The sequence below is a fragment of the Coenobita brevimanus genome, chromosome 14, assembly GCF_032717465.1.
Source record: "Coenobita brevimanus isolate Jiangsu-jjx chromosome 14, ASM3271746v2, whole genome shotgun sequence".
Classification (NCBI taxonomy): domain Eukaryota; kingdom Metazoa; phylum Arthropoda; class Malacostraca; order Decapoda; family Coenobitidae; genus Coenobita; species Coenobita brevimanus.
The window spans coordinates 33074560-33101401 of record NC_136967.1 but is presented as its reverse complement, the minus strand read 5'-3'; the positions used below and the strand labels follow the sequence as shown (position 1 = coordinate 33101401).

At 41.7% G+C, this 26842-nt stretch overlaps 1 protein-coding gene across 1 annotated transcript in view; it reads right to left on the bottom strand.

Annotated features, from left to right (window-relative positions):
• Positions 1-5722: 5722 nt before the first annotated feature.
• LOC145390340 (sulfotransferase 1 family member D1-like) overlaps positions 5723-26842 on the bottom strand; it is an 84155-nt gene continuing 63035 nt past the window's right edge. Inside the window, exons 6-7 of the mRNA XM_080265298.1 lie at positions 7484-7621; positions 5723-5800 (exon numbers count right to left, since the gene is read on the bottom strand). Of these exons, the coding sequence (XP_080121424.1) occupies positions 5723-5800; positions 7484-7621 (216 nt within the window). The remainder of the gene's footprint in view (positions 5801-7483; positions 7622-26842) is intronic.

Sequence of the window (26842 nt, the reverse complement as noted above, 5' to 3'; positions counted from 1 at the left end):
GCTGGTCAGGAAAAAATGAACAGTTGTGGGTCTAAAAAAAAAAAAAGACGGGATATGAAAAGAGAGACGCGGGTATGAAAAGAGAGACGCGGGTATGAAAAGAAGGAGAGACCGGTGTCTGAAAAAAAAAAAAAAATGAGAACCAAGTCTGAAAAAAAAAAAAAAAAGATCAGAGTCTGAAAAAAAAGAGATCAGAGTCTGAAAAAAAGGAGACCCGGGTCTGAAAAAAAGAGACCCAGATCTGAGAAAAAAAGAGACCTGGGTCAAAAAACAATGAAGAGATCCGGGTCTGAAAAAAATTAAGAGACCCGGGTCTGAAAAAAAAATAAATAGACACGGATCGGAAAAAAGAGACCCGTTTCTGAAAAAGAAGACACCAGAGCCTGAAAAAAGAAGAAAGAGACCCGGGTCTCAAAAAGAAAAAGAACAACCCGGGTCTGAGAAAAAAGGAGACCCGGGTCTGGAAAAAATGAAGAGACCCGGTTCCGAAAAAGGGAAAAAGAGACCCGGGTCCCCCCAAAAAGGATAGACCCGGGTCCGAAAAAGAAGAGAACCGGGTCTGAAAAAGAAAAGGAGAGACCCGGGCCTGAGAAGAAAGGAGGGACCCTGGTCTGAAAAAAAAATGAAGAGACCCGAGTCTGGAAAAAAGGAAACACCCGGGTCTAGAAAAAAGAGGAGACTCCGGTCTGAAAAAATAATGAAGAGACCCGGGTCTGAAAAAAAGAGACCCGGGTCTAGAGAAAAGGAAACCCGGGTCTGGAAAAAAGGAGAGACCTGGGTCTGAAAAACATGAAGAGACCCGGGTCTGAAAAAGAAAAGAGACCAGGATCTGAAAAAAAGGAGGGACACGGGTCTGAAAAAAATAAAGAGACCCCGGTCTAAAAAATGAAGAGACCCGAATCTGAACAAAATGACGAGACCCAGGTCTGAAAAAAAATGACGAGACCCGAGTCTCAAAAAAAAGGAGAGACCTGGGTCTAAAACAAAAAAGGAGGTACGCGGGTGTGGAAAAAAGGAGAGACTCGGGTCTGAAAAAAAAGGAGAGACTTGGGTCTGGAAAAAAGGAAGAGACCCGGGTCTGAAAAAGAAAAGGGACCCAGGTCTGAAAAAAATGAAGAGACCTGGGTTAAAAAAAAAAATTAAGAGACCCGGGACTGAAAAAGAAAAGGAGAGACCCGGGTCTAAAAAAAAAGAAGAGACTCGAGTCAGAAAAAAAGACGAGACCAGGGTCACAAAAAAATGACGAGAGCCGGGTTTGGAAAAAAGGAGAGACCAAGGTCTGAAAAATATGAAGAGACCCGGGTCGGAAAATAAATTAAGAGACACTGTTCTGAAAAAATAATTAAGAGACCCGGTTCTGAAAAAGAAGACACCAGGGTCTGAAAAAGAAAAGGAGAGACCCGGGCCTGAGAAAAAGGAGATACCCGAGTCTGGACAAAATAAAGAGACCTGGATCTGAAAAAGAAAAGACCCGAGTCTGAAAAAGAAAGTAGACCCGGGTCTGAAAAAATGACGAGACCCAGGTCTGAAAAAAATTAAGAGACCCAGGTCTGAAAAAAATTAAGAGACCCGGTTCTGAAAAAAATGGAAAGACCCGGTTCTAAAACAAAATGAAGAGACCCGGGACTGAAAAAGGAAAGAAGTGATGCAGTGCTGAAAGGGAGAGATGCGGGTCTGAGAAGAAGGAAAGACCTAGTCTGAAAAGAAGGAGAGACCCAGGTCTAAAAAAAAAAGAAAAAAGAAGAGACCCGAGTCTAATAAAAATGAGTCCTGCGTCTCAAAAAAAATTACGAGACCTGGGTCTAGAAACATGGAGAGACCCGGGTCTGGAAAGAGGGTAAGACCCGGGACTGGAAAAAGGGAGACACCCGGGTCTGAAAAAAAAAAAAAATGAAGAGACACGGTTCTGAAAAAAAAAAAAAAAAAAAAAGAGACCTGGTTCTGAAAAAGAAGACAACAGTGTGTGAAAAAGAAAAGGAGAGACCCAGGTCTGAGAAAAAAGGAGAGACGCGGTGCATTAAAAAAAAAAAAAAAAAGACCTGGGACATAAAAAAAAAAAAAATAGAGACTTGGGGCATCAAAAAAGGGCAGAGACCCGGGGCATCAAAGAAAATGAAGAAACCAGGGGCATCAAAGAAAAGAAGAAACCCGGGGCATCAAAATAAAAAGAAGAGACCCGAGTCAGGAAAAAAAAAAAAGTCTCGGGAAGAAAAGAGACACGGGTCAGAAAGAGACCCGTGTCAGAAAATAAAAAAAAGAGATCTAGGTAAGATAAAGAAGAGACCCAGGTCACTAATGAGAAGAGATCCGGGTCACAAAAACAATGAGACCTAGGTAGAAGTAGTAAAGTAGATGGCGCAACAGCGAGAGAGCTAGATAGCAAGATAGAAGTTTTTTTGTTTCTTGTTATCCATCTATTATACAATTAATGATGGGTATGTACAGTATGTATGTATGTGTGTGTGTGATAAAACATCAAACCCTGACAATGTTTTATAAAGAAACATTGAAGACACAACCACTGGGGGCTAGTAGCCGATTTTCAAAATTCGGTGCAGATTGATGTCCTCTGAGGACGAGGTGTGTATTTTAGCAGGCGTTGTAATGAGCAGGGTGAATATTAAGTAAGAGAAAATGTGTGTAAATGTACAGAAACAAGTAATGCAGTGGGTGTAAGTGTAGTAGGTAGTTATAGTAAGTATACAATGCTCATGGGCCCTTTGGGCCCTCTCACACATGGAGGGCTTTCGTGCTGCACGCCCGCTTTCTCATGCTTTGCATTCATTTCCTCGTGCTTCTCACTCGTTTCCTCACGCTTCGTGCATACATTGCGATCATTTCAGGTAATCCGAGTCACGTTTATGTGCTGTTCTAGTCTAACAACCACCAACGAAACAGCGCAGGAAACGCACAGTAAAAATGCTCAATTCGGCGGCTCTGATCGTCGAAAAAGTATAGGGTTGTGGCACATGGCTCCAGTAGACTCGATTTCTAAAATTCCGGGTACTGAATGAACTGATTTCCGAACCAAACTTTGATCACGCTTAACTCTAATAAAAAAATCATCAATCGAGAAACCTATTTTTAAAAAAAATCTACGGTGAACGCAACCCTAATTTCATGCACTTACGCCGGGAGCGGCGTTTTTTGGTCAAAATGTGATCAATCATTAAATATAGTAAAAGTTTTTCAATCGTGATGGGACCAAATTTTTCCCATCAGCGATTTTTTTTGCGATTTTTTTGCCAATTTTGGTGCGATTTGAATGGGTATTCTCGGCTGCCCATAATACACACACACACACACACACACACACACACAGCTACTGCTACAGTATATTAGTAAGTGTAGATAGACCAATACACCAAGAAGCTGTAAATGTATTTATAAGTGTGTAGAAGCATAAATATAGAAAAAGTAAATATGTCATTAATGAGTAAGGGTGGAAGTTACAGTGTGTAAATGTAGCTGTACGTGAGCACAGACAAACACAGGAGAAAGTGTAAAATGTAACCCAGTAAAGGTAGGCGGGCGGTGTTGATTGTGGTGATGATAGACACGGATATACAGAAAATATGAGAAGTAAATTAGTGAGGACGTATGGAAAGAAGACGGTATAAAGAGTAGGCAAGTGTCAATGTAGTGGAAAGGTAGGAAATATTGGAAGTAAATGAGTGTAGGTATAAACATAGCATAAGGCGTCAAGTGTAGCGTCAGCGATGGCCCGAGGAGTATGTGATTGGGTGGGGAGGATATTTTTGACCAACTTGATCCACTTATATATATATATATATATATATATATATATATATATATATATGAGCCTCTGGTACAGTGGTAGAGGTTGCGTTTTGTATTCTGGTGAACCAGGGTTCGCACGTCACCAGGGTAATAAACTTTAGGAGTGTTCACCAGGCCACGTACTGCGTTGGCGGACACAAGGGATGCTGTGGTTGAACCAGTTTCGCTTACTATAAAGTATGCTTGCACCCAGTCGGCTTGAGTGGGCCAATTACACTTGGTTTACAGACTACACACATTCAAAGCCACTACAACACTACAATTACACTTACAAGCACTTCCCACCCTACATACAATCTTCACCAGACAGCCTAAGCCACTTGACACTGGCTGTATCGTCCCAACTTCGGTCAGGATAGGCCGGCCCTGCAGTGGATACTCAAACGGCTGATGACGATAATGATAATATATATATATATATATATATATATATATATATATAAGCACTGTTAGCCTGTACTATGGATAAGCAGTATATTGATTATCATTTTTCACATCCCTTGTACTAAAGAACTAATAACTAAACAAAATATTAATGCTACTATAGACATGGTACAGATAAGGAGAAAAGAAATCCTGGCTACTTGGGCAGCCTTACCTGCACGTTCTGCAACATACAGCCTACTGTACAGATGCACACATCCTCCTTCCATCCTCTTCCTGAATCAACTGACTCGTTCTGATCACGAATACTTCGGTGGGCGGTGGGGGTTGCACTGGGGTGGCGATGTAACATAATTGTTCGCTTCGGTGTGACTTGTACTTGTACACGGACAATTATAATTAAGTACAAGTTTTTGATTACTTGTACTCGGCATTTTAAAAACTAAAATACGTGTACTTAAGTAAAGCCACCTGAACTTGGACCCAAGCTTGAATTATTGTTGACAAGAAAATAGACACCGTGTAAATTATTTAGTAGTTTGATTAAACCAATTGACCCAGTCATGACATTTGGAGTTATTTATGACCAGACCAGTAACAGGAGTGCATACAAATTTGCCCCGACCCCCCCCCCCCCTTGCCACCGTTCTATGGGTGAATGGGGTCCTGGTCCAGGCACCTTGATTACTATGGCACCGGGTACTTGATTTTTGCTTAGACTCTTCCCCTGACAGGAGGGAAACTAGGGTATTTTGTATTTTGTCCTCCAAATATATAAATAAAATGTAAAAAATATTTTGTTGTCTCGGAGACCTCTATTTTTATTTAAAAAAAAAAAAAAAAAAAATCTGCACTCTCCATTTTTGACCAACTCAGCATTTTTTCACCAACACAGAAACAAACATTGGGGAGTAAATCCCCCCTCTCCGGTCTGGTCATCACTTACGGTAGAAGTAAGATAGAGAAGCCTGGGACTCGTCTACCTAAATTCTTTAACCGTTTATACTTCAGCTGCACTCTATTTCCCTTTCCTTCTCCTTTATCCCTTTTTTTGTTTAATTCCCTTCCCTCTTTTTCTACGTTCTCCTTTATCCCATTTTTTGTTTCATTCCCTTCCCTCTTTCTCTACCTTCTTCTTTATCCATCGTTTCGTTTCCTTCTCTTTCCCCTTTTCTTCCTTCTCCTTTATCCCTTGTTTCGTTTCCTTCTCTTCCTCCTTTTCTTCCTTTTCCTTTATCCATTGTTTTGTTTCTGTAATGCTATGTGAAAAAGGCCCGACTACTCGGTCCTAGAACACCTAACGTTTAGCGGGGTACTCTTTCGAGCCCGGGGCTTAGTGCAAATAAGAGAGAGGCAGGACACAAAAACTCCAGGCAATAACCTTTACACGTGTATTCCTTCAGTCACACACAAGACAAACAGTAGATAATACAACACAGTATTTGGTGAATTATAATCCTTAACTAGATAGTCAGTATCTTGCAGGATACTAGTTCAACAGGCACTGAGGATAACACTCTAGGTTTAGTGTACAGGTTTACTCAGAACACAGGGTCTCGGTGCACGTGGGGGAGTTGGGGGTGAGTCTCACACGGGGGAGGAGAGGGGCGACTCGCTGAGGATCTGATTATAGTTATAGTAATATAAAGTGGGAGTTAATGTTAGAGCGTTTGACTTGTTATATTCTGGTAGCAAGTGGGTTTTGGTAATTTATTATAACACGATTCTAGGTTTTCACGTACGTGGGTAATGCCGAGAGGAGATTCAAGAAGGGAGGGTGTAAGGTACTGAGAGTCTCGTTATATTTATAGTAATATGAGGGGGAGGGTATTACTAACACTTTCTCTTCACTCTTTTCTGGTAGCAAGGGGCATTTGGATATTTTACTAATATGAATCCCTCGGGTTGAGTGTCTTACTGGCTTCATATTCGGACGTCACTCCGTGAGTCTGGTTCACCAACACTTAGACTCTGCACTTGCTACTATTATTCCTCCCCGTGGTATAATTCATTCCCCTTCTAACTTCTCGTGAACACTTGACCTGTTATTCGGGGTGCACTATGTCACTACAGCACTGTTACACTAACTTGGGGCAATATCACACTTAACATGAGTCACTTATACGGTGGGGGCGGCAGGGAAACACGCCGGCGACAATTTTGCAGGGACTGGGGCACCGCCAGGGGAGGGCGTGCCGAGAGGGCACGGGACGACTTGCAGGGGCGTCTTCTCTCGTCCGGGGCTGCAGGTGGTGGAGGGGCCTGTATTCTCCGGGTTGGGTACAGGGGTGTGGCCCTCAGGACTGGGGCCAAACAGGTCCAGAAATCTCTGGCTCAGGTTTTGGCCACAGGTGGAGGTCTTCCGCCATCAGGGCGTAGGGAGGTCTCGCCTGGGCGTCCTGGGGAGGGCCTGGAGTGCCCTAGGGCTGTGGTCCCCAGAACCAAGCGGTGCCGTCAGGGAGGGACTGCGGCACCAACCCAAATCAGGGTCCGTCAGGTGGGTCTTCTCCAGGGCCAGACGTAGGGAGCAGAGGCCAGGGGAAGCGTCAGGCCCGGTTAGGGCCTCTCTGGAATTCTCCTGCGTCCTTTGCGTCGGGAGTCTGGACCCTCATCTCACGCTGGGGCAGCGGGACTGCTCTCGCCTGTCTCCGGTTGTGGGGCCCAGCTACTGGCCGTGGCTTCCCAAGGGCACGATTATGAGGTGCCAAGGCCCGGCTACTGGCCATGGCCTGGGAGGGGGAATCAGCGCGCCTGTGGACACCTTCGGAGTGTCTACCAGCTGTCTGACGAAGGCGGGAGTGGCTACAGGCTGACTCCTACAGGAGGGGTGGGGAGTAGCCACAGGCCGACTCGAGGGCAGCACCTTTCGAGCGGCTACCGGCCGTCTGACGAAGGCAGAAACGACTACAGGCCATCTTCTGCCGGAGAGAGAAGCGGCTACAGGCCGACTCAGGGGCAACGCTTTCGGAGCAACTACCGGCTGTCTGACAAAGGCGGGAGCGGCTACAGGCCGACTCCCGCAGGAGGGGGTGTAGGGTGGCTACCGGCCGTCCCTAGAAGGACACCTTCTGAAGAAGGCGGGAGCGACTACAGGCCGTCTCCTGATTACCCTCAGGTCGGTTGTTTACCGATTCCCTTACGAGGGCCGGGCGGCTACCGGCCGTCCCAAAGAGGAAGACACCTTTGGAGAGGCTACAGGCACACTCCTGTTGAAGGCGGGAGTGGCTACAGGCCAACTCCTGAGAAGCACTGTTTGGAGCTGGATAGGCAGCTCCACCCCGATCTGATCCGGCGGTACCTCTCCCCGAAGGTAGTGTCGGATTCCTGCTAAGGCGACGGTGAGGCGGCTGCGTGTCATAGGGGCGCACGGCCCGGGCTGACTTGTGCCGTTGTCGCACTGAGTCTTGCGGTTCGGCTGCGGCTCCTCTGTGGGGTCCTGGTGGGGATATCGGGGAGTTTCCGGGGGCACTATGCTGCAGTTCACGCATTTTAGTTTCATTCCCTTCCACCTCTTCTTCTTTCTCCCCTGTCTTTTGTTTTGTTTCATTCCTTCTCTTCTTTTCATCCTTGTTTCTCAGTTTCCATTTTCCCCCTTCTTTTCCATTTTCTTTGTCCTTTCCTTTCCTTTTTTCTCCTTACTTTTTCTTTATTCTGCCTTTCCATTCATTTTCTTGTCTTCTTTCGGTCTCTCTTTCACTTTGCATTCTTACTTTCCTTTCTCTCTCCTTTCCTTCTTCTCTCTATTACAGCAGTAAAGCAATAAGAGCCATATGGAGCAAGGTAGAGCCGCCTGGTTTTGTAGAAACTTTGTAGCTTCTTGTAGTGTGTTTTGTAGATCAGTTATACTTATATCAGACTCTTGGACGAGCGGTTGGTATACGTGAGTAGTTTTGTAAGTAGATAAGCTTCGTTCCCTTTTGTCATGCAATGACAGGAGAGGTAAAGATTAGTATGGGACTATTTTTATTTGTCTTGGAAATATTAACAAAGTCTCTCACACACGAGTGAAGTATAAAGTAGAGTCCCGCTAGCTACCTCCTTGTCTTGCTCTATCTCTGCCACCCTCTTGACCCTGTTGCTAGTCTCCTTTTCTCTCTCTCTCTCTCTGTACAACTTTTCGCTACGATCGCCAGCCCCCTTCTCCTCTCTGATTCCTATATTCTCGTTTAGCAGGGATCGTGTCAACTGTTGTTGAAATGTTCTAGAAGCCTGTGTGTGTGTATGTGTGTGTATGGTCACAAGGCGCTGTTTGTGGGCTATTGTGCTGGTGTGTTCATTCTGGAGAGGTGCTTAACGTCACTTCCTTTGGCCCCTAGGTTTGACATTGACCTAACCTCTAGACTATACTGTATTAATTATGTTGCTGGTTATTATGTATTAAGATATTTTACAGTCCTGACACTGGGATTCTAACAAAGGTGTTTGACATTCAACCCAACATACTTGGAAAGCTCCTTTTTATATAGCTTTCTCTCCTTTTTGTATTCTTTTTCTTTTCTTTTTTTCAATTTATTCTCCTTTATTTTTTTTTGCTCCTTTTCGTCCCTTCTATTTCGTCCATTCTTCTTATTTCTTTCTTAATTATTGTCGTTTTTATTTTCTACAATTATATCAACATTTTTTTTTATTCTCTCTGTCCTGCATTCGTTATATTGTTTTTTGTCTAATGTTTTTTCTTCTTTGTATTTTTTTCTGACTATTTCTTTCTTTCTCAGTTTCTTTCTTTTGCCCCATTACTTCTCCCTTCCTTTTTGTTTCTTTCTACGTTATAATACATAATCACATACTGCAGGACGTGCAGTAAGGTTAATGTTTTCAGTAGTTATCTGCACCACTTTATCATCATTACCACCTTTACCGTCATTACCACCTTCACCATCATCACCATCATAACCACCTTCACCTTCATTATTATCATCGTCATCATCATCATCATTTTTTTAAAAATTTCTTTTAATTCTCTCCAGACTTAACTTATATTGCCATCACCATCATCACCACCACCATCAAAATCACATAACATTCACCACCATCACTACCACTACCATTTATATATATATATATATATATATATATATATATATATATATATATATATATATTGTTACGGAACAGAGAAAGATAATGTACACTTTAAGTGAGAATACTAAGAGTCACTACTGTCCCGTAAAGTTCCAGGTTCAAAACAAAAGAGTTAGGTAAAATTACAAGTTAAAGTTTAATGCTCAAACTAACAACAAAACATTCAGGACTCATAAGGATAATGTAATGGCAAATAAACAGGTTAAATATATGGTTAACTGCAATAGCCTCTATTAACACGAAGTTAGCAAGAGTAAATTTATCTAAGTCAGCCCTGATACATAATCACATACTGCAGGACGTGCAGTAAGGTTAATGTTTTCAGTAGTTATCTGCACCACTTTATCATCATTACCACCTTTACCGTCATTACCACCTTCACCATCATCACCATCATAACCACCTTCACCTTCATTATTATCATCGTCATCATCATCATCATTTTTTTTAAAATTTCTTTGAATTCTCTCCAGACTTAACTTATATTTGTACAGGGGAGGACAGAGATGTGAACAAAATGAGGAGCAGATCTAAGTGGCAATGATGCAGAGACTGAGCTCATTATATAGGGGCCGGCAGAGCTTGATACAACTTGTAAGAAGGACGCGCAAATGAAGCCATGGGGACAAAGAGATGAAAATCCTGCACTCAACAACAGAAATGACGACTTACTCTACTATAACGGTAGAAGGGGGGGACTGAGGCAGAACACGCTCGTGATCAAACATGCAGCATACTGTGCGCTAAAATTACACAAAGGATGATGAAATCATAGGCTATGTAACAATATATATATATATATATATATATATATATATATATATATATATATAAGTACCCTCGCGTCCAACACGCGTTAGTCCAGCACGATTCGGGTCCAGCATGGAGAGCAATTAATTAGTATTATTTAATACGATTTAATTACTGCAACACGAGTGTGTTAGCTTAACACGCACAGAGCTCCGAGAAGTGGGCGAAATCCGTAGAGTTCACTCTAGCACGATCACCCCCGGTCCAACACGGTCATACTGGACATTCCCATGATGATGATAGCCAATGAAAACTTTTGATCAAGTAGCCTTCCCCGCCCGCTATCGTGACGTGATCGTGATGCCGCCCAATTAAAAATGCTTCTGGTGTCACGCGATGTTTTGTTTAAATTTCTCCCGCCACAGCGCCACTCAGTCGCATAATTGCATTGGAAGGTGCTTTTTTCTTGCTGCATTTTCTGCCCTTGTTACTGCATTTTACCCTGCTCACGATGCCTAGGAAGCCTTCTGAGAACCCCAAGAAGCGTCGGCACCTCCCTCAGGCCACCAAGCTAGAAAGCATCGAGAGGAAGAAGAAAGGGGAGAGGAAAGTTGACATTGCCAAGGCCTACGACATGAATGAAGCCAACGTGATCATAATAAAAAACTAAGACAAGATCCTGGCAGCCGAAGGCTATCACACGGCACTTCATACCAGGTTTGCCGAGGATACGATGGTAAATCGGAACGGTAACGTGGTAAAATTGCCGACGATACCACGGGCATTTGGAATTCATCTGGATGGATTCCTGCCGAGGATACGGGCAAAACAGTGTGACCAAAACCCAGGCGACTCGACAGAGAATGTATCATACTACAGCATTGAACATTTAGCCTGACACTGAATGCATATTAATATTTTAGAATAAATATCAATCGTTTTGAAACCCTTCTCATCGGCGTGCGTACCAATTTATAAACAAAGTTGCTTCTCCTTATTCTCTACCGAGTCAGCGACAGCGATCGCTTTCCACAGTCACGAGACGGGGCTCTGGCAACAGTGTGAGAAGCATGCACTTTGCCGAGGATTACAATGCTAGGACAGGCAGAAGCAGGACCTTCCATGGCTGTGGACGAAGATAGTGATTCTGAGTGTGATTTCGAAGGATTTATGAGGAGGAGCAACAGCCATTACCCGCTAGTGACGCCAGCAGCCATCCTCTGGGGACCCAGTAGGACTACCTACAGCCTTGGATACCACCTTCCATTCCCAGCAAGCCCACCAACACTATCCTAAAAGGTTAGTTATCATTCATAGCACAGTACCATTTATTATAATTACTAGTACCAATATATGTATAGGTATATGGTAGGTATTTAGGGTGACTTTTCCGAGGGTTGCTGACATAATTCATTTTTCCCCATAAGCTCTATTGTTAGTCCAACACGTTTTTGGTCCAACACGTGACCCATGCATGACAATATTACCGTGCTGGACGCGAGAGTACTTATATATATATATATATATATATATATATATATCTATATATATATATATATATATATATATCCGACTCTGGGCATAGGCTTCACAGCCAGCTCCCAAGGGTCAGTAGTCCTCCTGCGTACCATACACCTCTACATGTCACCATTGCTGCATGTGATCAAACCCAGAACTACATTTTAGCCTCACAAGGTACAAGAGAAGTAGAAGGCTATATGAAGTAAGGTAGAGCTGCCTGGGACTCTACCGCAGATGTACAGTTAACACCTTTACCTTTTACAACCCATTTTCTTTCTTGCCTCCCCCTTTCTGTCTTTTCTTTATTTTTTTTCACGTCTTATTTCATTCTTTTCTTTTCTTCCACTATTTTCCTCACTATAGTTTTTGCTAACACCTTCTTCGTTTCATCTTCGTCTATTCTTTTTTTTTCTCCATTCATTCTTCATTCTCTTTCACATGTTTCTCTCTTTCCGTGGTCAGTTTGTGGAATTTCGCGGCTGGGCACCCTCTAAACGAAAGCGTTTTTGTATTCCAGGTGCAGGAGTAGACGACGTAACAGAGGCTGTGGATGACGTTTTTGAGAATGCGGAAAATGACAGCCTTGTTATCATTCATACAGGTACCAACGATGTCATGCGAACCCGATCAGAGGAGCTGATGGAGAAGTACAGGAAGATGATCCGATGCTACAAGGAGGAAACCAACCATATATTAATTTCAGGCATACTACCAAGGATTAATGCAGGGAATGCCTTCTTCAGCAGAGCATTTAGTATTAATAACAGAGTCCAGTCTCTTTGCTTACAGGAAGGAGTTCAGTTCATCGACACGTGGAACCAATTTACGAGCAGCGTACACTACTTACGAACGATGGACTACACTTGAATGCCGTTGGTTCTGCCCGTCTCAGTCGTTTACTTAATGATGCTGTAAGTTTTTCTGGAGAAAAAACATGCATCACGGGAGGCAAACGTAGATGTCATACGATCTGATAAATCAATAAATAATGGAAGCTCCCCACATCAGAAAGGAAAGCACATTAAAGCAATCCTTGCAAATGCTCGTAGTCTACGTAATAAATTTTCTGATTTAGAGGCCCTTGTCTTTACCGAAGATTATGATGTAATTGGAGTAACAGAATCGTGGCTAAATACTGAGCAGAGATATTTTTCTAGCAGAGTTTAATTTACCAGGCTATCACATTTTCAGTAATGAAAGGAAGAATCGAGCAGGGGGCAGTGTGTTGTTATATGTTAAATCAGGATTTCATCCAGTCGAAATTACCAAACCACGTATTGAAAACATTGACACTATTTATATTCAGCTTAGAAATGAATATTGTCATAAAATCATTCTTGGGTTAATTTATCGTCCACCTGGTCAGCCACTCAACATTGATAATGAAATCTACAATCAAATTGCTGAACTATCTTGTATATAAACCACTGTAATATTTGGTGACTTTAATTTACCAGTTCCAAAATGGGGAGAAGCACTATCCTCACACACAGGGTCAGACCTATATACAAACTTGCAGGAAAGTTCTCTGTATCAATTTGTAAATTATCCGACACGTGGAGCTAACATCCTAGATCTTGTCTTAGCTACATCAGAAAATGTAGTGAGTAATGTTATTGTAGGAAAAGAATTTAGTACAAGTGATCATCGCATAGTTACATTTAACATTAAATTCAGTGAAGACAGTGTCAAGGCCAGTTGTGAGAAAGTGCCCGACTTTAAGAGAGCAAATTTTAAGAAATTAAAGTCAATTGTTGGTGCAGGTGACTGGCATACCATTGTCGTAACTTTAGATATCAATGACGCATGGAGTTACTTTACAGAAACTCTCAATAGTACCATCAAATTATGTATTCCAATGTGCAACAGAAGGTCCGCCAAAAAATCTAAACCCAAATGGTGGAACTCCAATATTAAACATTGTCTAGAAGCAAAAAATCTTGCATATAAGAATTATAATACCACAAAGAGTCAAAGTGATAAAAATAAATACGATGCCCTTCGACAAAAAGCCAAAAAATTAATTAAACGCAGTAAGAAAATCCTTGAGACACATATTGCAAGTATCAGTAAATCAAATCCCAAAGAATTTTTCAGTTACATGAGAAGCAAAAAGGTAATAACTCCATCAATCGGTCCCTTAGTCACAGATAACAGAGAGCACACTGATGAAACTATGATGACGAAAATTCTTAATACTTTCTTTGCGTCAGTATTTACAACAGAAAATATACATATAATTCCTACTGTTTACCCCATTCCTGTAGATGAGGGCAACATAATCACTGACATTACAGTTAGCGATCACGACGTACTGCTTGCAATATACAAATTAAAAGAATAAAGCACCAGGACCAGACAAAATATCGCCACGTGTAATGAAGGAACTACAGAATGAAATATCAAAGCCTTTAGCTGAACTTTTTAACTTATCACTTAAGAGCAGTAAGGTGCCACATGAATGGAAGCTTGCTAACGTAACCCCAATATTCAAAAAGGTCAACAGAGCCCAAACAGAAAACTACTGTCCAATTAGTTTAACATTGGTGGTATGCAAATTGCTTGAAACTATTTTCAGAGACAAGTTTGTAAAACACTTAGAAACAAACAATCTCATAAAAGATTCGCAACATGGTTTTCGTAATAATCGCTCTTGTCTCACGAATCTGCTTGACTTTTTCAATGATATACTGAACGTGTGACAAGACTAAATCTGCTGATGTGGTCTACCTCGATTTTCAAAAGGCTTTTGACAAAGTTACACACAAAAGACTCCTTCAGAAGCTACAGGCACATGGTTTCAGTGAGTGTTCTCGGGTGGGTAGAAGATTGAGTCACCAGACGAAAGCAAAGAGTTGTAATAAATGGAAAAGAGTCAGACTGGATAAACGTTACAAGTGGAGTGCCGCAGGGTTCAGTGTTAGGTCCTATTCTTTTCTTAATATATGTAAATGATATTGACAAAGGGTTGTGATGTAAGATTTCAAAATTTGCTGATGATACTAAAATAGGTAACAGAGCAGATACAGCACTACAAAGACAGGTAATTCAGAGAGATCTTGATCAACTGTTTAACTGGGCCCAAGTCTGGCAAATGGATTTCAGTATTAATAAATGCAAAGTGTTAAACATTGGCAGTAAAAATGTAAGAGCAAGTTATAGCATGAATAATGTCCAACTTGATAGGATAAACCATGAAAAAGACTTAGGAGTTATAGTAACAAACGATTTGAAACCAAGCAAACAATGTACAGAAGCTGTGAAAAAAGCCCATAAATTGACTGGATTCATAGGCAGAGCATTTGAATATAAATCCGATATTATCGTCCTCATTTTGTGTAATTCCTTAGTACGCCTGCACTTGGAGTATTGTGTTCAGTTTTGGTCACCATATTATAAAAGGGTATGGAAAAGCTTGAAAGAGTGCAGCGAAGGATGACAAAGATGATACCTATATTGAGAAATAAACTGTACGAGGAACATTTAGAAGCCCTGAATCTCTTTACCCTAACAAAACGGAGGATATGAGGAGATTTAATTCAAGATAATCAAAGGACATGATAACATGGCTGTCGATAAATACTTCACAGTTGATCGCTCGAATAACACTAGAGGCAATGAGCATAAAATAATTGGCAAATGATTCCAGTCGCATGAAGCTAAGCATTTCTTCTTCAACAGAATTGTAAATATATGGAATAAATTGCTCTCCAACGTAATAAATTGTAATACAGTACAAACCTTTAAAGGTCGCCTGCATAAGTATTTGGCATCCAATCCCTAGCTTAATATGTTTACTACTGAATAAAACACTTGTGTATGTATAATTCTATATTTTATTTTATTTAAGTTTTTTAGAGCCTGGATCAATTTATTAAATGCAAATATAGTATATGCAATGACTAGGATATGCACAGATAGCCCTGAGTTAACGGTCACTACTCATACTTTCGACCTGTGATGGGCTGTGGATCACTGAGGGGTCCCTGTTAGTTACGTGGCCACCATCGGGATTTTTTTAATGTGCCAGGGGTAACTGCTCCAGGAGGTGACTTGTTTGCTTGTCTCGCATGGGGAAGTTCCTAGTCTCAGTGGAATGAATGGAGCTGGGGCCTGATTGACAGCTGCCTACCTTAATAGTGCCAGGCAAGGCTGCCACACCACCCCTGAATATCCACACTGTGCACTGTGCAATTTCCACACTGTGTCCGCAGACGCCCCGTCAACTCAACGTACCCGTACATAGCGACATGCATTAGCTATTTATTTATTCAATTATTCATTGTACTTTACTACTTTCTCTTTCAGGTTATTCATACTGGTAGCTTATAGATAATGTATTATAGAATGTAGCTTTTCCTTTTCAGTCTTTCCTATGAAATTTCCATGTCAGTTTATCCATGCTGCATGGTGTTTTTTTTTTTTTCTTTTCTTTTTTTCTTGCCAGTTTTAACTGGAGGGTTTGGAGGCGGGGGGAGCCTTCTTGCTTTACTATCGTTATCCTTCAGCACGTAGAGTTAGATTTTGTAGTCATAGTCTACTCTGTAACAAACAGCCTCGAAAGGACCATAAGGTCTGTTGCTGTTTGGTTTCCTTTGTACTCCTTTGTACTTTGTACTCCTCTGCCTTTCTTTCTTCACTACCATACAGCAGGAATGCAACATGAGAAGTAGGAGCCAATGTGAAGTAAGAAGGAGCGGCCTGAGATTCTAACAAAGGTGTCTCGAGTTCCACCCGACCTGAGTCTTAGCTCATTTTTAGTTCTTTGTCATTCTGTTTTTCTTTATTTTCCTTTATCTCCTTTTATATCCTTGTTTTGTTCCGTGTTCTTTTGTGCTTCTCCTTTTGTTTTCCTCATTGTTAATCATGTTTAATACTTTCTCCTTTCTTCTTGTGATCTTTTGATCCATTTTCTATTTTCTTTGGCCTATCTATATCCCATCTTTTGTGAGTTTCTTTTAGTTTTCATGGATTTTCACTCTTGTATTTTTCCATTTTCTACCGATTTGTACTTTCTCGCTTTCTACCTTTTTTCCCTTTTATTCTTTTTTTCCCCTCCAATCTCTCTTATAATACAGCATCACAGCTTACAAGAGAAACAGGGAGGGAGATGAAAGTTTTTTTTTTTCTTCAATAACAGTAGACTATTGTACATCACCAGCACCACCACCATCATCAGTATTATCCATAGTCATCTCTATTCTCATCAAACCAAGCTCCATGACCCCCACCATCAAAACAACTACCATTATCATCAGTCATCAACATCACCATCACTGCCTAATTACAATTTTTTGTTGAAAATTCGACTCATAAATAATAGCAAAGAAAAACTTCAAGTCAGCAAAACTAAAAATGAAAAAAGGTGTAATTTTGTGTGATAAGCAATATACATTCCTCTTCTAGTGTTATATTCACTGTGGGTATCAGTATACTGCAAAAATGCTTACATCTGTGTCATCGTCATCCGACATGACTTTCCTGCTTGCTAGGCTCAAAATTTAGTTTAATGACTAAAGCTGCCCTTCACATTACTACTGCCATAAGCTGCCAACAAGGAAAAATACACTGAGCTTAATCTGTATGTGTGCAAAGTAAAATAAGTAAGTATAATACTTCGCACAAACCTAAAGGATCGCTAAACACACACACACACACACACACACAAACACACACTCATCACCAGGCTTACCAAAAAACTGGCAAGTGGCAACCTCGAGACAGACTGGCGTAGTGTTTACTATACACATGCTTCATTTTCATTGGTTAGCTGAGAAGCATGGCCGACTTAGGCAGCCAATTATAATTTAGTAGCCTGGTTGGTAAAATTCTGAGGACCAGAGCTTCCCACTCTGTCCAAAGCGGGATTTTTTAAAGTGCTCACTATGTCACGATCCACATTCAAACTGAAATGTGACATATATGTTAGTGGCGTACGCCACTGGCTTCTTTAAGATATAAGGTTGCCAATACTGAAGTTCGATTTGCCACGGCCAAGTATTACACAATCAGAGGCGGAAATATTTAAGGACTTTCGGTAAGGCATTAGAATGGCAGTATAACTTAAGCCAGAAAAATGGAGAAATTTGATTAAAATTTTCAGATCAGAAATGATCATCATATTTCCCCACCTCTGTGTCCACCTTGGAACTTTATAGTAAATATATTGGCTTCTGAAAAAGGGGGGCGTACGCCCCTCACGCCCACCCCCTGGATCCGGGCCTGACAGGTGTACCCAGTTTCCACCTTTATTAATTATATTTCATTTTTCTTCTTTCCTCTCTTTACTCTCTTTCCTTCTTCATTATGCATGTTTTGTTTTAATGCAGTCCTTTTCCTCTCTTACCTTCTCATTTTCTCCAAAACTTTCCTCTTTCTTAATGTTTTCTTTCTCCTTTCCATTTTTTTTCTCTCCTTTCCGTCTTTCCTTCCAGTTTCTCTTATTATTACTTTTCCGTCTTCCTTTATTATATTATTTGGTTTTGTTTCTACTTCCCATTGTTTCTCTGTCCATTCTTTATTCACAATATTACAGTAAACCGATAAACTACACAGAGGTAAGAGCCAATGTGAAGTAAGGTGGAGCGGCCTGAGATTCTAACAAAGGTGTCTCGAGTTCTGACCTCTCTCTCTCTCTCTCTCTCTCTCTCTCTCTCTCTCTCTATATATATATATATATATTGCTGCTCCTTTTTGTGGTTATTTCTCATATCTCTTCTTCCTCCTTCTCCTCCTCCCTCTCTCTCTCTCTCTCTCTCTCTCTCTCCCGTTAATTCTCCTCTTGTTAAACTTCTTTCCTTCTTCTGTCTTGTCTTTCCTTATTTCTTTCTCCTTTCCTAATATTGTTCCTATCTGCCTTCTATGTTTTATTTTTAAAATTATCCTTATAAATTTTTTGCTTTCTCCCATTCTTCGACAGTTGTTTGTCAGTTCTCTCATTTTTTTTTTTCCTGTGGATATTTTTCTCTTCACATAATTTTTGTCTTCTTCCCACTCATTTTCTCCGTTTCCGTCTCGTTCGCTGTCTTCCTGCTGTCTTGCTGCCTGCTATTAGCGTGTCAGCAGGTAGCAGAGAGGCAGGAGGGTAGTTGAAGGGGTGTATTTATCCTCACTACTAACCTACTGTACACTGGATCCACAAAGTATCGGTGTACACTTGGCGCCAAACACTTTGACACCACGGACGTTGGCTGTTGGAAAATGCTGGATGATTTTTGACCACGTTGGTAACCTTGCTTACATAAGGATGCCATATATCGCTGGCTTGTGACGTTGTCTGGTCGGTGTTGTTATTGTATGTATATTTAGATGATAACACATTAATGGTCTGGCAACTTTACAGTTTGTATTGAGCATTTCACATATCATTGTATCCCTCATGTGCCATACTTTTGTGATCCACTGTACTGATCAGGTCAGATATCATCGTACCCCTCATGTGACATACTTTTCTGATCGATTCTACATTATCATCATCATCATCATCTTAATTACCATTACCAGCATCACCACCATCACCTCCACTGCCATCACCAGTAACACCACCGTCATTATCATCAGCAGCACAATTTTAATTATTTTTTTACAAAAGTAACAGACATCATCATCATCATCATAACTATGACCACCGCCACCCGCTTACGCTTACCTACTTTAAATCAAATCCGTAACTATAATGTATCATTATAATCTGCAAAAGAGGTAGGATGCGAGATTAAGTAAGGTGGAGCGGCCCGGCACTCTGCTGCAGCTGTATTGAGTTCAAACCGCCACCCATCTTTCCATGCTTTCCTGCTTTTTATTTTACTTTCTCTATAGTCTTAAATTCTTACATTCTATCTCATTTCTTTGTCTTTTTTATCTGATTTGATATTCATTCTTTTCTCCATGCTTGCAAACTCCTTTTCTGTCTCCTTTCTTGTTTTCCCTCTCTTTCCTATTATTGTACATGATTAATGCTATAGCTTGCCACATGGACTCAACATAGTGGCACTGGCGGAATTTAAACCATATTGATGATACTACCCGTGATGACCGCTGCCCACCACAGTTCATAAGTACCATCTTAGTTATTGGTATATATATGAAGTACCGTAGGTAAAGGTTAGCCCATAAACTAACATACATCTCCCTCACCAACATCATCACCACCACCATCATGATTAGTTCCTTTAGATCAAGTCATAAATACATTGCATCATTATAGGCTACACGAGAGGTAGGAGGTGAGGTGAGGTAAGCTGGAGCGGCCTGGGACTCTGCTACTGGTGTCCGGAATTCGATCCTTAAGGAAAGAAAGACAGAAGAGGGAGTGTAAAGTTGTCCGTAGGCAGATGGACAAGGAAAGAATGAAAGAAAGGAAGCCAGAAGAGGATGGAAGGAAAAAAGGATGGAGGAGAGGAAAGAGCAGACACCCGACAGCAGCACTACATCGAGTGAGTGGACGGTGAGCGCCTCACACACACACACACACACACACACACACACACACACACACACACACACACACAGAGGTTCAGCCATTCAACACAATGACTCTCATGTATATAGAAAACAGTGCAGAGCAGAGGGCCAGTTTATTCGACGCTTCACCAAACCTGGCTTGTTTAGGTTATTCCTGAAGATGCCAGTTTTCCCGAAACATTGAATAACCTAGGCCTCTGTTCTGCGCTTGCTGTTTTCTCTATACAGACTGCTACAGTCAAAGCTTGGGTTCACAGTCACAATGATTTCCTTATTTTTCTTCTTGATACCAAACGAGTTTATTCAGTTAATGGGATAATAACTTGTAGTGACGGGATTGATGAACGTTACATCTGGTAGCTTTAGGTCGAGAAATAATGTCAAATATATTATAAATTCTGTTACTGGTTACAAGATTATAGTGAAAAAAGACCTCGTTGTGAAAAGATTACCAATGTAACTCCGCATGGAAAATTATGTCGGTGCCGTTACAGATATTGATATATTAATCCACTCAGTAAGGTGATGTTTTTTGTAAATACGTATATACAGTACAGTATACAGTCTAAAGCCGCATTTTCGCTGGCCACTTTGGGCCGGTTTAGGCCGGTCTGGACTCATAAATGATAGCGAGAACGGGCTAAGTGCTCTCAACTCTCTAACTCGAATTTTTCCCGCTCCTTCTGGCACCTTGCCAAAAACCTTTCTAACAACTTTACCTCATCATCCTTCCCTCCTCTTTTCTACCCTGATGGCTCTGTAGCTATTTCTTCTACTGATAAAGCAGATCTCTTCGCTCAGACTGTCTCCTCCAATTCCACCTTAGACGATTCCGGTGCTGTTCCTCCGTCACTTCCCCCCTCTGACTTCTTCATGGCTGACATTAAAATTTCTTCAGCTGATGTATTTTCTGCTGTCACAGGCCTCAATACTAATAAGGCATATGGGCCTGATGGAGTCCCTCCTGTTGTTCTCAAGAACTGTGCTTCTGTGCTTACACCCTGCCTAGGCAAACTCTTTCGCCTTTGTCTGTCAACTTGTACCTTTCCTTCTTGCTGGAAGTTTGCTCTCATTCAGCCAGTCCCAAAGAAGTGTCACCATTCCCAACCCTCTAACTATCGTCCAATTGCTTTAACATCCTGTATCTCAAAAGTTTTCGAGTCTTAACAGAAAAATTTTAAAGCATCTTTCCTATCACAACCTTCTTTCTGATCGTCAGTATGGGTTCCGTCAGGGACGCTCCACCAGCGATCTTCTCACCTACCTTTCAGACTCCTGGTCATCCTCCTTTCGGGACTTTAGCGAAAGCTTTGCCATTGCACTTGACATCTCTAAGGCTTTCGATCGAGTCTGGTATAAATCTTTAATATCCAAACTGCCCTCTTACGGTTTCTATCCTTCTATCTGTGCCTTCATCTCTAGCTTCCTTTCTGGTCGTTCTATAGCCGCTGTTGTAGACGGCCATCGTTCTTCTCCTAGATCTATTAACAGTGGTGTTCCTCAGGGCTCTGTCCTATCACCAACTCTCTTCCTTATATTCATCAATGACCTTCTAAGCTGTACATCTAACCCTATCCACTCATACGCTGATGACTCCACCCTTTACCTTTCCATTCGATTCCCGCAACATCCATCTCAGCAGTTACTTCAACAAACAAGGGATGAGGCTATGGCACACCTAATGTCTGACTTGGCTCATATCTCTAACTGGGGTAAAAATAATCTTGTTGTTTTTAATGCATCAAAGACTCAGTTTTTGCACCTATCAACTCGACAAAATCTTCCACCGGTATACCCACTAATGTTTGATAATATTCAGCTTAATCCTGCATCATCCTTGAACATGCTTGGGGTTTCATTTACTCAGGACTTGTCTTGGAAAGATCATATTACATCTCTTGTAAAATCTGCTTCCAAGAGATTGGGTGTGCTAAGCCGACTCCATTCCTTCTTTACCTCTGCACAATTGTTGACTCTATACAGGGGTTTTATCTGCCCATGTGTAGAGTACAGCTCTCATGTGTGGGGAGGCTCCCCACATACAACTCTTCTAAATAGGGTGGAGTCAAAGGCTTTTCGCCTCATTAACTCTCCTCCTCTTACTGACTCCCTTCAACCTTTGTCTCTTCGCCGCACTGTTGCATCTTTATCTCTTTTCTATCGCTACTTCAATGGTCACTGCTCCTCTGAACTGTCTGCATGCATTCCTCCACCCCTACGACGGGCGCGTAGCACCCGTCTAGCAGCAAACTCTCATCCCTTTTCTGTCCAACTCTCTAATGCAAGAGTTAACCGTTACTCCCAGTCCTTTATTTATGCAACAGGTCAACTCTGGAACTGTCTCCCTCTGTCTGTATTTCCTACTTCCTATGATCTCCAGTTTTTCAAACGCAGTGTGTCCAGGCATCTGGATATGATCGGATCTTGAATTTGTCTCTCTTATATTTTATTTTTCTCTTGGAAGGAATAGTTTTGCAGGCTCGTTGCCTTTGGTTCCTTCCTCCTCACATAAAAAAAAAATAATAATGTTGGTCCGATCCTGTCTGAGCCTGCTATTGGCTGCATGAGTGACTGGGCGTGGCCTAGAAGAATGTAAACAATGTCGGGGAATGGCGCTGATTACACAAATTTCATGCTTCCCCTCGATTTTTATCTCGGTCATTAATGCTTTAATAATCTTATTTCATGCGATCTGTAGTAATACAAAGCCTCTACTTCATGGTAAGATTTATTTGGTTCCCTTCCTGGATGATCACGGGCTCTGCTAGCGTTAAAAGTATAATTTAAAACAAACCTTATTACCAAGTCCGGCATTGTCGACCATCGATGTTTACACCCTGCCATGGACGCTCCTCACCTCCTTCTTGGCTGTTGCTGATACGCATACGTTTCTGTGCAGACCGGTCTCGCCACAGTGTAGAGACTCAAACAGTGTGCTCATCTCTGGACCAAAATAAAGTCTGTTTTGTGCAGGTCATCTATGATTGGTGGCCTTGACCCGTGACGTCACCTGGATGGCTGTCTCGCTCACAGGAGCAGGACAACAGTGTGTTTTTACCAGCCATTTGTGATGCATAGCCTGCTTTTTTTTATACGTTTCATCATGTTAAAATACTTTTCACGATGTGCAGTGTGTTTGGGTGTTCAGGGAAGACATCTGATAGCAAGTTTCTGAGATGCTTTCGCATGCCAAGTGATAAAATCAACAGGCAAAAATGGATACATTTGTGTGGACGGAAGGACAAGGTTTCTCCCACTGGCTGTGTCTGTGAAAGGCTTTTCAGCTCGGAACAGTATACAAAAGATCTGCAGAGCAAGTTGCTGGAGACACCACCACCAATCAGAAGAAGACTGTTAAAGTCTGGAGCAGTCCCTGATCAAAATCTGCCTTATAAACAACAAGGTACGCAGTGAGTGAATAGTTCATGGTGAAAAATAACTGACTACAGTAAGATTAATAATTATTAGGGGATTTATGTTCAAGTATGAGCATCAAATGTTCATGTAAGATGCTTAAAGGATTTACTTCTCCCTATGCAATGCATTATCACCAAGAACCCAAGGGGTGTGTGTAACAAGCTAAATAAATTAATGTGGACCCAGTCATGACAAACGTACCTCTAGGGCATTATCAGTGCACCATAACTATATTTTCATTTAACATACAATTATTTATACAATTTCCATGATGAAATGGTGATAGGTTCAATGTAATATGAGTAAGCGGTATAACGAAACAGTTGGTGAATGCAACGAAATATAAATGCTACCGACCTATATATTTGACAATAATTCTTGTAATAACTTATAATTAATTGACACCCGTGTAAATACCGACGAAAAAAAAAAGGAATGCTAGAAAATTACAGAGAGAGAGAGAGAGAGAGAGAGGGAGGGAGGGAGGGAGAGAGAGGTATTCCCCTGAGACTTAAGCATGGTAAATACCCGCAGGTAAAACAGATGCGGCCTCTCTCTCTCTCTCTCTCTATCTCTCTCTCACGCATGCACGCAAACATAGCTTTACACACACACACACACACACACACACACACACACACACACAAGATATGGAGTCAGGACAACACGAGCTAAGCTCAATTCCTGTATACTACAAATTGGTAAATACACACACACACACACACACACACACACACACTATATATATATATATATATATATATATATATATATATATATATATATATATTGTTACATAGCCTATGATTTCATCATCCCTTGTATAATTCTAACTTATGATACAGTTTTGTTCATGACTGCATCATCCTTTGTATGATCCTAATGTACAGTATGCTGCATGTTTGTTCACGATTCGCCACGTGGCGTCCATAGTGACCAGGCTTGCGTGTTCTACCTCACTCCCCCCTTCTCCCCATTATAGTAGAGTAAGTCGTTCTTTCTGTTGTTCAGAGCAGGATTGTCAACTCTTCGTCCCCTAATGCCTTCATTTGCGCGTCCTTCTTACAAGTTGAATCAAGCTCTGCCAGCCCCCTATATAATGAGCTCAGTCTGCATTAGTTGCCACTTAGATCTACTCCTCATTCTGTTCACATCTCTGTCCTCCCCTGTACAGTATATTATTATTTTTGTGAGTGCTCAAGAAGTCTCCAGCCATGTAGCTGCTGTATAATATGGTTATAAGTGTTATTACCATTTTTCTTGTACTGTATAGCCTAAGGCGTTAATTCGTAAGCCTGGTAAAGTTTTTGTGATTCGTGTTGGTTCCATACTGTCAGCCAGTATTAGTAATATTTTGTATCTGTAATAATATTATATCTTGCTTTAACTGAGCATTATCCAGTTTTCTCATTTTATCAGGGCTGACTTAGATAAATTTGCTCTTGCTAATTTCGTGTTAATAGAGGCTATTGCAGTTAACCATATATGCAACCTGTTTTGACATTATATTATCCTTAGGAGTCCTGAATGTTTAGTTGTTAATTTGAGCATTAACCCGCGGCATCCCGTCGACGTACTTCCACGTCCTCACGTTTTGTCACTGCCAATCCCGTTGACGTACTTCAATGTCCTGCAATTGCAAGGTTCATATTTTCCACAATTTTCAAAATTCGCGCGAGATTTTCGATTCGCCCACCTACCCAAGCCTCCCCTACCTGCCGCCAGGCGGGCAGAATCCCAGACCCCACGTGACCCACGCTCGCCCTTGTCTCGGTCACTCACCTGTTAGCAGTGACCCAGGTCAGACATGGCGCATAAAGGTCTCTCAGACGACGAAATACAATCCACCCTGGATGCCTTCACTGGAGATAGTGATTCTCCACTTGATGATGATGTGGTGGATCGAGATTACGTGCAGCCTGAGGAGGAAATAACAAGCAGTGATGAGGAGGTCCCTTCGCCCCGGAAAAAGCGGTATGTCACATATCATAAGGCAAGGGAAGGCCAGCCTGCACCCAAACCACCTGCACGGACCTCTCTCCATCCCCTAGAGAGAGATTCTGATGAGGACGAGGACGAGGACGAGGACGGCGGCTTAGGACGTGATGTTGCCTCGTGGTTGGGGAAGGAAAAAATCTCACCCCGAGGATCAGAAGGTGGGGCGAGAAGGCAAATAAGGTATGGTCCTAGTGTTTTGTCTGGGGAAGGCGAAAGTGGTGTGGTGGGAGTGCGGGGTGAAAGGGAAAGTGGTGTGGTGGGAGCGCGGGGTGAAAGGGAAAGTGGTGTGGCGGGAGTGCGGGGTGAAAGGGAAAGTGGTGTGAGGGAGGCAGCATGAGCACGTGATGCACGTAGGCCTAGGGGAGAGGAGGTGGAGCCACTCCCCAGCACGTCTTTCGCCACATAATATTCCCAGACTTCCTCCCCACAGCCCCAGGATGTGGGGAAAGGAAGGAAAGGGAAGGGAAAGGGTAAAGGAAAAGGGAGAGGGAAGAGAAGTGCGAGTGATGAAAGGCACTGCTCTCCACCTCCCCAACCTCCCCCACCACCACCAATGTTGCGTTGTGCCTTCAGCCATGTTTCAGAGAGTACCATAACTTCCTACACTACTGAAACTGTGTGGGATGGCGATATGACGCTCAGTATAATGGTAAGGCCAGTCAGTATTTTCTAAGTCTTATATAAAGTTGAAACGGGTGTAATGTTTGCAGGAAAGTAATGTATAAGTTGAGAAATAGTGTAAGTTGAAAGAAGTGATATCAAAACTACACCCACTGTGTAAATCTGCGAAAATATGACGCTCAGTATAACACTCTGGTCAGTAAATATGTGATAGCAAGAATATAAAGTGGAAATGGGTGTAATGTTAGCAGGAAAGTAACGTATAAGTTGAAAAATAGTGTACGTTGTAACAATTGATGTCACGAGTACACCCACTGTGTATGTAAATCTGCGAAAATATTATGCTCAGTAGAACATTCTGGTCTGTAAGTATGTGATAGCAATGATATAAAGTGGAAAAGGGTGTAATGTTAGTAGGAAAGTAATTTATAAGTTGAATACTAGTGTAAGATGAAACAAATGATATCGCGATAACACTCACTGTGTAAATATGCGATAATATGATGCTCAGTAGAATAGTAAGGTCTCCAATTATGTGATAGCAATTATATCAAGTGGAAACATGTGTAATGTTAGTGGAGAAGTATTATATAAATACAAAAATAGGTTGTAAGTTGAAATAATACTCATAGCGACTTCACCCTCTGTGTTATTATGCGCTATTATTACGCTAAATATTTACGTAAGGCCTGAAACTATCTCAAAACAGTTCTCTAAAGTGGAAAAGTGTATAATGTTATTAGGAAAGTATTATGTAAGTTGAAAAAACACAATACGAGTTGAAACAACAGTCACAGCGAGTTCA